This window comes from Rhinatrema bivittatum, chromosome 2 (genome assembly GCF_901001135.1).
Source record: "Rhinatrema bivittatum chromosome 2, aRhiBiv1.1, whole genome shotgun sequence".
Classification (NCBI taxonomy): Eukaryota; Metazoa; Chordata; class Amphibia; order Gymnophiona; family Rhinatrematidae; genus Rhinatrema; species Rhinatrema bivittatum.
Genome location: NC_042616.1, coordinates 294,807,472 through 294,820,172, shown reverse-complemented (window position 1 = coordinate 294,820,172; position 12,701 = coordinate 294,807,472). Strand labels below are relative to the sequence as shown.

At 44.0% G+C, this 12,701-nt stretch overlaps 1 protein-coding gene across 1 annotated transcript in view; it reads right to left on the bottom strand.

Annotated features, from left to right (window-relative positions):
• UBP1 (upstream binding protein 1) overlaps positions 1–12,701 on the bottom strand; it is a 212,916-nt gene that overhangs the window by 23,112 nt on the left and 177,103 nt on the right. The window contains 1 exon segment of the mRNA XM_029589647.1: positions 2,663–2,714. Within this exon segment, the coding sequence (XP_029445507.1) occupies positions 2,663–2,714 (52 nt within the window).

Sequence of the window (12,701 nt, the reverse complement as noted above, 5' to 3'; positions counted from 1 at the left end):
ACAGGGCTCCTGGAAGCCACGATGCGGATAGCAGCGCGGAAAAAAGAAGACTGGAGTGAGACCCCTGTGGCAGGGAATATCATGGCATGCCGGGCATGCTCAGTAGCCTCAGGCAGCCAGTTAAAAGCTTCTAGAAACTTGCCAGAAGTTTTTCCCGCTTAAGGGCTCCGTGGATGACGTCACCCATATGTGAGGACTAGCATCCTGCTTGTCCTGGGATAACAACTATTACAAAGTAGACAGAACTATCACAACTTGAGAGGTTAGAAGGGTTAGTGTATTTATTCAACTGTGGTCGCCTAACTGATAGAAATAAGTCGATCAACTTTTTGTGCCTTATTCACTTTTGTTTAACAAACAGTAATGAACCAAGTGGAAGGGTGGCCAAACTTCTGCACTTTCTATATTCACCGTAGATTTCAACAGATCAAAAATAATACAACAGATAGTAATTTTGTATTAAAAATTTCAAAAAGATTTTGAGTTTAACTTTGCAATCTAATTCACAGGGAACAATGGTGGATATACATTGAGTTCCCTTACCCCCTTCGGCCTCAATCATGAGATTAAAATAAAAAACAAAACAAAAACAAAACACAACAACAATCTGTTCCATAAATTACTGGGTCCAAGTTGTCTTTAGCGTTTCCTATGGATTCTGTTCTCCTTGTCTCATTGGGTATTATACTCTCGATTTCTTATTGGCTGTGGTCGCTGATGTGACTTTTTTGGAGCACACTTTAAAACTTCCTATCAAACTTCCCCTTTGTCTGTCCCTAGTATGCTCTTTTAAGTTTGTCAGGATGCTGTGATTCATTGACTTCGTTTAAAACTACTGTACTGCCGAAGTTACGGTATGTTCTTTGTGATCGCCTCTGGTTGCTGTAGCCTGTACCTTGCTCTGTCTGTTTTATGTATTTGTTTATAGAACTTGTTCCTCCCGATGAAGCCATAATGGTGAAACACTGCCCCTGTCAGGGGCAGTGTTTCACTATTATGGCTTCTTCACTATGATGCTTTGAACCTCTTATTGAGAAGGCAGATTATAAATATTCCACAATATACCTTCTTGGAGATTTATCACATGACCTTCATTTGGATTTGTGCTTACCTTTTCACCAGAGATCTTAACTTCTGTTCCCTTAGAATGGGGCTTTGCAATTCCAGTCCTTGAGTGCCAAAACAGGTTTGGTTTTCAGGATATTCTTAATGAATGTGCATGAGATATATCTGCATACAATGCAGACAGTGCATGTAAATATTTCTCATGCATTCTCATTATGGATTACCTGAAAACTAGACCTGTTTGTGGCTCTCACAGGGAGAGTTGCCTACCCCTGACTTAGAGATTCATTGAAACATACAATTTGACCAGGGTGCCTAAACTTTTGCATACATCTGTATAATTACATAAAATTAGATAGCAAAACACAAAATGCAATATGCCAACTGGGATAGACCTCAATTGAACCCAATGAAATCATCCACTGGGAACATCAGGGCATCTGTACACTTAATATGATAATCTATTAAGAGTTTGAAAAAATAAATATATGGCAAATGAAGAGTGCTTGGACAATCCATCAAAAACAAGATGAGCTTTTTTTCTTTAGGTATGTTAGCAGTGTCTGCCTCACCCCTCTCCACACAGGCATAATTTCTGTTAATACCAGTAACATTCCAAGTTAACCCTTACTTTGTAAAACATTTATATTTAATATTCTAACGCATTAGATTTTCAAGCACCCCCTTCCTCCTCAGCCCCCGGGCTTCTCACTCTTCCCATCCCTTCCACCCCCAGCCCCCACTGCTCACTCTCACCAATTGCTGCCCTCTCCCCCACCACTCTTCTCTAATACTTCTGCTCCATGTGACTCAAGTTACATGAGCCATGCCATGCAGTGCCTTACTCTCAGGCTTCTTGGCTATCATTGCAAAATAAGTGCTGAATGGAAGTGTACCACGTGACTCAAACTTTGAGAGCCATGTGGCACCTCTTCTCCAAGTGCTTCTCAGCCCTTATTGCAAGAACAGTACAGCACAGCATTCAGAGGTTCGAGCCACATGGCACCCATACACTCAGTGCTGTTTTCACGATGACAGCCAAGAAACCCAAAGGAAAGCCACCATGCATGTCTGAACCGCTCAGTGCAGGAGTGTTGGGAACAGAACTGTGACTCAATCACTGGTTTGCGACCATAAACTTGAAAAGTACTGTTCTATCCAGTGATTATGTCAATAATAAATCTGATTAAAGGAAAGCCCATTATTCAGAATCAAACAGTTCATTAATTTAAATCTTAAAGATGTGCCATGAATTGTAGTACAACTGCTGTATTAGGAGAGTACTTGGAGCAGGTGTCCTGCATTAATTTAAAGATGCCAGAATTAAGCAGATAATGTACATGGAATGGTTTAAACTGGGCTAGTGTTGCTGTACTGGGGATTCATATTCAAACCTACATCCTGATCCCTTGTTCATTAGGGATGGTTGGGCCTGGGCACTCCCCCACTGACCTAGAATTGGTGCCCCTCCATCCCTTTGGTCAATGAGATTTCAATGAGTCGCCTGGGCATGCTGAGAGCTACGGAAGAATTAAGTAGGGAGGGGGGGAGGGAATAATTTCAACATTATCACTTTTCAATAAAGACAGAAACATACCTTTTACTGTGGAGATTAAGAAACAACTCTCATCTTGAAAGTTTTGAACCATCTAAGGGGAAGAAAACAGGTTTGTATCAAGAACTACAAAGAAATACCAATAGCCTGGCCAACCTTGGCCTATGGCTACTACATTACCAGCAATGGTTAACCACTAAGCAGATAATGCACCAAAACTAGAATACAGCTGAACACACATACAGTATTTTCTTCATTAAAAGAAAGATCATTAGTCACATTACAGAAGGATAGAGAAACTCATCCCAGTAAATCCAATATAAGAAAGCTTTATTGCAGATATCAGTAAGAAATAAATCCAACCTGTTTCCGACACAAACTCAATTAGCCTGCCTCAACTAGGTTTGTGTAGCCATACATTTCCCTCGGGGAGTGCAACAGCTTGGACATGGTCCAATATTTAACAGAACACATGCATATTCAAAAGATTACATTCCATCATACATATTAAAAAGTTAAAACCAAATTCCAACACTATATCTCAATCAATTAGAATTAAGATTTACAATAAAACATTGTCATTTATTTATAATTGCTCTTAATATGCCCATTTCAAAAAAATTTTTTTAAGGAGTCATTAACTGGATGGGAAGCTAGAAGAAGCAAAAGAGCAGCAGGCAAAACTAAACATATTTTAAGGGCAACATGCTTTTTATTTCTTAGGAAAGTAAATAAAGGGGGGGGGGGGGAAGAGGCCATTGATGTTTTCTAAAGAAGTAGCTGAAGACTTCCAGTTGTGCTCTAAACAGGGCAGCAACTGCTTGACTGAGCTCCCACCATAATTCTATTATGTTTTATCACTTCTTTGATCCCTTTGGTCTGCCGATGATAAAATGTCTTAAGCTAAAGACATCAGGAAAACCTCTACACCCTCAATGTGAGCTGAACAACCATACAAAACAAAACAAAAAAAAAAGGCAGGCAAAAACACCTGTGTGGAGACAACACTAGAAGCTGAAGACTTGCCTCTGATTACGAGGTATTTGCTGAGGTGTAAGCTGCAGGGATCAGCATGGCTACATACATGATCTCATGGACAGCTTTGCTGAAAAAATATCTAAGTTAGATGCTCATCTCAGTGTCATAGTTGAGAAAGTGTTGTTTACCTGTAACAGGTGCCCTCCGAGAACAGCAAGATGTTAGTCCTCACATATGGATGACATCATTGGAAGGAGCACAATACGGAAAACATGTCAAAGTTTCTAGAACTTTGACTAGGCACAATGAGCATTCCCAGCATGCCCTACACCAAGCATCCACACAGGGTCCCTCTTCAGTCTTATAACATAGAATTACAATAAAAATAAAAAATAGGAGAAAATCATCTCTGCGGCGTAGCGGGTTTTGTGAGGACTAATATCCTACTGACCTCGGAGAACACCTGTTACAGGTAAGCAACTCTGCTTTCTCAGAGGACAAGCAGGATAGCAGTCCTCACACATGGGTGAATCCCTAGTTACATGTTGCTCCCCCAACATAAAAAGGGAACCAACAGACACCTAACCAGGTGCCAACAGGCACAACACTGGTGCTGTTGGTAACAGATGGGGATATATCCTGAACCAAAACAACGGACCCTAGGTTGGGAAAGTTGGTTTCTACACCTCAAACAGCTTCTGGAGGCCAGACTGTCCAAACCTACTGTCATGTCGGCCATCCCTATTCAGACAGTAGTGTGATGTGAATGTGTTGCGAGAACTCCATGTCGCAGCCTTGCAGATCTCCTTCACAGGAACTGCTTGCAAGTGGGCCACTGATGCTGCCATAGCTCTGACAGAATGAGGCTTGACATGACCCCCAAGATGCAGTCCCACCTGGGCATGACAGGAGATGCAGTCTGCTAGCCAACTGGATGGTGTCTGGCCAACGCAACACCCAACCTAGTCTTATCAAAAGAAACAAAAAGTTGGGTGAACTGTCTATAGATTTCTGTCCGCTCCAGATAGAAGGCTAAGGCTTGCTTGCAGTCCAAACTGTGCAGAGCTCGTTTGCCTTGATGCGAATGGGGCCTGGTAAAGAAAATTGGCAGGACGATTGATTGGTTAAGATGGAAATCCATCACCACCTTAGACAGGAACTTAGAGACTTATCCACCTTATACCAAGATTTATCATGACAGGGTGGTCTTGCGTATACACAGTAAGGCCTGGAGCTCGCTGACCCTGCACACTGAAGTGACTGCCACCAAAATTATAACCTTTCAGGTCAGGTACTTCAGGTCACAGGTGCACAGCAACTCAAAAGGAGCTTTCATCAGCTGAGCTCACATCACATTAAGGTCCCAAGACACAGTGGGAGGCCTTAGGGGAGGCTTCAATTGAAGCAGGCCCCGCATAAAACGTACAAATATACTGTACAGAGATGGCCGTACCATCTACACCATGGTGATATGAGCCAATCGCACTAAGATGAACTCTGAGTTGTTTTTTTAGGAGGTGAAGGTAATCAAGCAGTTTTTGGGTGACATAAGAGAATTAATCTAGGGCCTTCTGCTCACACCACATGGAACCCCCCCACCTCCCCCTCCACTTCAGTCCATAGGACTTTCTAGTGGACGGTTTTCTAGAAGCCACCAGGACCAGAGACATCCTCTGAAAGATCAAGCGGCTGCAGAATTAACCTCTAAAAATCCAGGCTGTGAGCGACAGGGATGGTTGGGAATGCTGCAGCCTGCCTTGATCTTGCATGATGAGATCTGGGGAAGTCCCCAAACAAATCGGTTTCTGGATGGACAATTCCCACAAGAGTGGAAACCAGACCTGTCTCAGCCAATGAGGGCTATGAGAATCATAGTCCCTCTGTCCTTGTGAAGCTTCAAGAGAGTCTTTGCCATTAAGGGAATCAGAGGATATGCATACAGAAGTCCCTTGCCCCAATGATGGGCAAGGGCGTCCAAGGCTGGTTTGCTGTCTGACTTGTACAGGGAACGGAACCAAAGCACCTTCCTCTTGCAGGGGTACGTGAACCGATCTACATCCGGGTTCCCCTAGAGGCAGAATATCCGATTCATTACCCATATAGTCTAGGGACCACTTGTGGGGTCTGAAGGCTTGACTCAGCCTGTCCACTACCACGTTCTCTGTTCTGGCCAGGGACATGGCCCTGAGCACCATCCTGTGGAACAGGGCCCACGACCAGATATGGACCGCTTTCTGACACAGGAGGAATGATCCCATGCCTCCCTGCTTGTTGACATACCACATGGCTACTTGGTTGTCTGTCTGGATCAGGACAAGTTTGTTAGACAGCTGATCTCAAAATCCATAGTGTGTATCTGATCACCCTGACCTCCAGGAAGTTGATTTGACAAGAACGTTCCTGAGTGGACCACAGACTTGGGTGCCAAGCCCATCCACATGAGCTCTCCACCCCAGGGTAGATGCATCCATGGTTAGCACAATTTGAGTAGGGAGACTCCAAAAGAAGGTCCCTTGGTCCAGACTGGAAATTACCCACCACCAGGACAAAGAGTCACTTAGAGACAGGGTGATTTGGATGCAATCCTGGAGGCTATGATTGACTTGGTGCCACTGTGGCCTCAGGGTCTAATGGGCTCTGTGCATGTGTAAGTATGCCAAGGGAGTGACATGGATGGTTGCAGCCATGTGGCCCAATAGCCTCAACATGTGCCAGGCTGTCATCAGCTGATTCTGTTGAACCTCTGCCACAATGGTCGTCAAGGTGATGGCCCTCTCGCAAGGCAGAAAGGCCTTGGCCCGAGTCATATCCAGCAGGGCTCCTATGAAGTCCAATTGAGGTGACATTCCTGGGTTTGACTGAGAAGCCAGTTAGAGCTTGGGAACTTTCTGCTGCCTGGGTCGGCCGAAGGAGCTCTGATGGTGTTGATGGGAGCGAGGAGGCGCAGGATAGTACTTCCTTTGGCGAAAGAAAGACATCCTTGTCCCTGGTCTCGATGGCCTCCTGGAAGAGGATGGGTCTGGAGTACTGGCAGAGAGTTGCTGGAGGATTTCATGATGGTGCCTGAGTTGGGCCACAGCATCTCTCACCCTATCTCCAAAGGGATTCTCTCCTACACATGGCACGTCCTACACACAAATCTCCGGTCGGAGATTCGAGGTCCCATTCTGTGGACGCCAATTCTGACTGCAGATAGTGCCGTTTCAAAAACATCATAGGTGGCATGGACCTCGTGTTTTCCACACTCCAGACTCTTGTGCACCAGCGATATGAGGGTGTCTTGCTGCTGTTGAGGCAGCTGATCAGCCACCTCCTGCACCTACTTCCAGATGTCCCATGATTATTGGCTCATATAGAGCTGGTAGGCAGCAATGTAGGCAATAAGCATGGCACCTTGAAACACCTTCCTCCCAAGAGCATCCATCGCTCTGTGATCTTACCCCAGGGATGCAGAGCAATGGGTCTGACAGTGTTTGGCCCTCTTGAGGGCAGATTCTACCACCATTGAGTGGTGAGACAGCTGACGCTTTTCGTCAGCTGTCTCACCACTTCTGAATGAGGTAAACCCCATCTATCTTCTGAATGAGGTAAACCCCATCTACCTTCTTAATGGGAGTCACTGCAAGGGGCTGTTCCCAAATCCTCAGCAGCAACTCCTTAAGGATCTCATGCACCAGGACCCCTCCACGATCTCTTTAGGGGCTCCACAAACTGAAGGATCTCAAGCATTTTGTGCCTGGCATCCTCCTCCGTCAAAAGTTGGAATGGGATGGCCTCCACCATCACTCTCACAAATCTGCAAAGGTTAAGTCCTCAGACGGAGATTTCCTTTGATCATCTGGAGAAATGTCTGATGGGAGAGCATCCGAATCCTCAGAGGACAACGCCTTTCGATCATTCCCCCTAGGGGTCATAGGGACCCTCATCCTCACTATCAGGCCGATACAGTAAAATCGCGGGAGAACAGGCAAGTGCCTGCTCTCCCAGCGCATGCACGGCCACTCACCTGTGAATGCGATACATTATTTTAATTTATTTAAATTAGGCCTGGCGGAAGCGGCGGCTGTCAGCGGGTTTGACAGCTGATGCTCAATTTTGCCGCCGGTTCTCAAACCTGCTGACAGCCATGGGTTCGGAAACCGGGAAAATTGAGCGTCCGGTTTTCAACCTGCCAGCCGCGGGCCCATTTTCAATTTTTTATTTTTTACACTTTTGGGACCTCCAACTTAATATCGCCATGATATTAAGTCAGAGGATGCACAGAAAAGCAATTTTTACTGCTTTTCTGTGCACTTTCCCGGTGCCCGGAGAAATTACCTTTGGGTAGGCGCTAATTTCTGAAAGTAAAATGTGCGGCTTGGCTGCGGAGACCGTCACGGAACCAGAGCATCAATGGGAGGATGGGCATTCCTCACCACAGGGTTGCTTCAGGGCATCATAGCAAAAGCCAGTGCATCCCTGTGCCTGGCATCGTGCATTGACGGGGACCAGTGCCGATGCTTCTTAGGCTTCCCTCAATGGTTGGCCCAGTCCTTCCCCAGTGTCCAGGTCGAGGACAACAAACCTGAAGTCCTCGGCCCGGAGGAGATCGACAACGGTCTCCAGTACCCCTATTTACCGGCAACCTCAACAGAACAGACAGTCCCACTGATGTCGATGGCGAGGTATCCATTGGTGTGGCTCTGAGGTCCTTTGATGCCAATGGCTCAGACTTCCTCGACACAAAGAGCTGATTCATCTTGTTGAGTCGAATCAGATGTCTCTTCGGGGTCATAAAGGTACACAAGTGGCAACCCCAGATGTCATGCAATGTCCCTAGGCAGAGGATGCATACTTCATGAAGATCAGTGGTCGACATGGCCTCAGGCACTGGAGGCATCTGTGAAAGCCGGACATGGCCATGATGGGGCAAAACAAAAGGGTAGGACAGAATGATGGCAGCGGGCACTGAAGCAATGCTACCATGGGTGGAACAGACTATGAAACGAAACTTACCCAAAACGCCACTAACCCTGACTGGGGATAACAGGGAGGCACAGAGAGGGACTCAGCGATGGACTGAAGAAAAAGATTGTGAAAACTTGCAAAAAAAAAAATCCCAAACAAGTTTTCCATAAGGCAAAAGCCAAGTTTTTAGAGCTTGAACATCGAGGCTCACAGCTCTGTAGAAAAAAATGCTGAAGAGGGACTCTACGTGGACACATGTATAGGGCATACTGGGCATGCTCAGTGTGCCTAGTCAAAGTTTTCCACATCGGGCTCCATCTGACATCACCCATGTGTGAGGAGTACCATCCTGCTTGTCCTCAGAGAAAAATGAAACACACAAATAAACCTGACAGTCAAACAAAATACTTATCAAATTTACCTGCCTGTTAGAAAAAGGCAACGCCAACTATAAAAATTCTTATCTGAAAAAAACAGGTTTTTGTCTTTTAAATTCTTTTGAATCTGCTGTAAGATGCAGTTCTTGGGGCTCTGAATTGGGTCGGCCACAGAAAATGCATGTTGGCTGGTTTTGGCCAATCTTCCAAGATGTGGAGTTGGGACATTCAACAAGCCACATTGCAATGACTGTAAAGTTCTAGAGGAATTATAAATCTGCAACATGGAATTTGCTCAGGCAAAAGAATCAAAAGCAAGCAATTTGTGAGCAAGCATGGCTTCCTTATAGATTATATACCACTGTATGGGCAGCTAGTGAAGTTCAAACAATATTAGTGAGATATGTTTCCTCATGCTTTGGCCTGATAAGCTAAGCAGCTGCATTTTGTAGAAGCTGAAGGGAGCGCACAGAGGTTGCTAGAAACCCAATATATACTAAGCTACAATAATCAAAACAGAAGTGATTACTGCCTAAACCACTATCCTGAAATCAGGGTTAATTAATATTTATCATCATTTCTAGACTGTTTACATGGGAACATTCATATTTTACAAACAACATTTAAGAAATAAAAATATCAAGAACATAAAAGCAAACAGTAAAACAATCCATAAACTCTAAAATAATAAAATCAGCAAACACAGTGATTTTAAACTGCAAAGAATGCAGAGTTTTAAAAAACCATTCCTGATGACAGATCTATTTGATCCTTAAACCAGAGTTCAAAATCAATGAAAACACCGAGACTGCAGATCTTAGAAGAAACCTGAAGCATTCGTAACTTGCAGATGTAAAAGAAGTTCAATCAGGGCACCTCACTAAGGGGGTCATTTTCAAAAGCGATCGCATGCGAAAAGGGACTTTTCGCATGCGATCACTAAATGGGGGCGGAGTCAGCCCCAGAAGAGGAGGAGTTGGGGTGGCACTGGGGCAGACTCTGCGAAAATGTGCTGATGGGGAAAAGGTACGGGCCCTTTTCGCCGCCAGTTTCGTGCCCAATAGCACCACCTTTTATGATGGCGCTATTGGGTGCGAAAGCCGGTAGCAATAGCACTGCGGAGGTGCGATTGCTGCCGGCTTTCACAGGCCCACCCCCCGCCATCGCTGGATTTTCTAAGGTCTGTGACCTTAGAAAATCCAGGCCTAAATGATCAAAAGCTAGCTTGGAGAATGAGTGTTTCGTGCTGCTGAATGACTTCACCCACATATAGCTAATTAGGCCTGCATATTGATGGAAAAAGTCACCAACTTGCAAATCCAGTAACTTTCTAACTGTTGAATTTAACATATCACCTTCTCTCAGGTGCTGAATTATAAGACAGAGAAAATCCTAGTCAGACTGGATCTACTCATGACCTTGAGCAAGTCACTTAACCCTCCATTGCCTCAGGTATAAACTTAAGGCCTCATTTATTAAGCATTTTTACCATATATACAGGGAAAAAGCCTTAGCAAATCAAGGCCTTATATTGTAGGTCCAAGGGGACAGGAAAAATACTTACTGTACCTGAATCTAACCCACCATGAATTACCAGTGAAAAGGCGTGAGCTAAATAAATAAAATAAGATCTGCTTTGTAGGAGAGGAAACCATATTTGTCCTGGTCCGTACAATGCTATTTGTTTCACTGACCTCATGTCCCTTCTTAGTTTTAGTAAGGTTTTGGCTGCCAGAGATATGGGAGGGATATGCATACAGGAGAACTAGTCTCAATATTGGGAAACAGTATTTACTGGTAGCCTGCAGATGAAGATTGGTACCTTTCTGTTCTAGCTGTGAACAGATTCATCTCACGCAGGTCCCATATGAGGCAAGCCTTATCCAGTACATCCTGACCCAGGGACTATTCTTTGGAACTGGGGGGGGGGGGGGGGGGGGAGAAGGAGTTTGCAAGTCACAACAAATCTTTATACCAGAATGTTGTCTCTTCCTGTCAGTTACTGTCTCTCATAAGGATAACCCACTTTCATATTCAGAGTGAATCCCAAACCCAGGAGGAAGAACCTATTCTTCTCTCCCTATCCAGAAAGAACCCAACTACCTGGTACTCTGAACAAGTAAAATTTTTTTGATCATCCAATTTCTGAAGGCACTTTGGCGTATTCAGTACAGTCCTCATCTCTGAGAAACTTGATGCAACATCATTTCTCTTGGAGTGACCAGAGAACCTGTGTGTAGTTCCTCTGTATGAGTTCCCCGCCCAAGTTGGACACATCCATGGTCAGAATAATTTAATGTTGATGAATTTGGAAGGTGAACCACAAAGCTAGAATCTTTGTGTTCTTCCATGAGCGTGACACATCCTCGTAAGTCTCCGAGACCTGAATCCACTTAAGCTTTGAGATTAATTTGATTAGCCTCATGTACAAGCATATCAGGAGTATAACATGAACTGTTGCAGCTATGAGGACAAGCATTCTTAACACAAAGAAAGCTGATATTGCTATCTGAATTATTTCCCCTGTTAAGTCCATGATATCCTGGGTCTAAGTCATGTCCAGGAGAACCCTAGTTAAGTTTGGACTAGTTGATGATTTTATGTATTAATTGCTACTTTGTCTTCTACGCTGAATGGGTCTTTGACCCCTGGAAAGACAAAAGTTACTCAAATTTAATCAAGATGAAAGGGTCAGATTAGACTTGGGGAAGGTGATTTAAAATCCTAGAGACTGCAGATTCTAATCACATTGATAGGGAACTAGATATAGTCAAGTCCTTGATATGCATACATCCAATATTTTATGCCTGCCTTCTTATTAACCAAAAGCACTGAATGTCCCTACATTCTTCTCAGAGTCTCCTGAAGGAGCGAGGGTAGACAGGCACTGCCACCAACTCTTTAGATATATCAAGGTCCCAAGTAAAGGTGTCCTGGGCTTTCCTGCAGTTTCCAAATCAAATGGGATAGGATTTACACCTAGGCATTTTAGAGACATATCGGAAGGAGGATAACCACTGCAACACTGATACAAGTGCATAAATTATATTGATATGACAGAGCAGATCACACTGGTGGAGAGGCACTATAGGTAAAGAATGGCATAGAACCAAGTATCATAGAAATCCTGCAGGAAACAAATGCACTGTGGAATCCTTATGGATACAAATTCAGAGGCCAATATTGAAAACAATGTCTATGTAAGTTAACTGAATAAGACTTATCTGACAAACTCACATGGGATATTTAGCAGCATGGCTATATGTATGTGTGCATATATGAGGTAACATCTTGGGGACCCCCAACCAACTGCATGAATGGAAGGGGGACAGAATCTCAAAAAGTTTGCTCACCCCTGCATTAGGATATGCTAGAGAGGATATGTTACTAGATATCCTACATGCCTGCTTCATGGAGCAGCTAGTCCTAGAACTGACAAGAGAGGCAGCAACTTTAGAAATAGTCCTCAGTGGAAATGCATAGCTTATGGTTCTGTCATAATGCAATAGCTGTCATAATGCTATCAAATTTGACATCACTGAAGTGAGGACATTCATGAAAACTACTGCAGCAGCAGCATATAAAACTTTACAAGGATACCATGATAAAATGAGGACATTAGTTTAAAAAAAATCACCTAAATGAAGCTGTTATAAAGGTTAAAAGTTTGCATTAGATGTGGACATTATTTAAATATACAATCTTGAAAGCCCAGATAAAATGCATTCCATGCAAAAGAAATGGCCGAAAGAGGACATGATAGTTTATAAAATCATGAG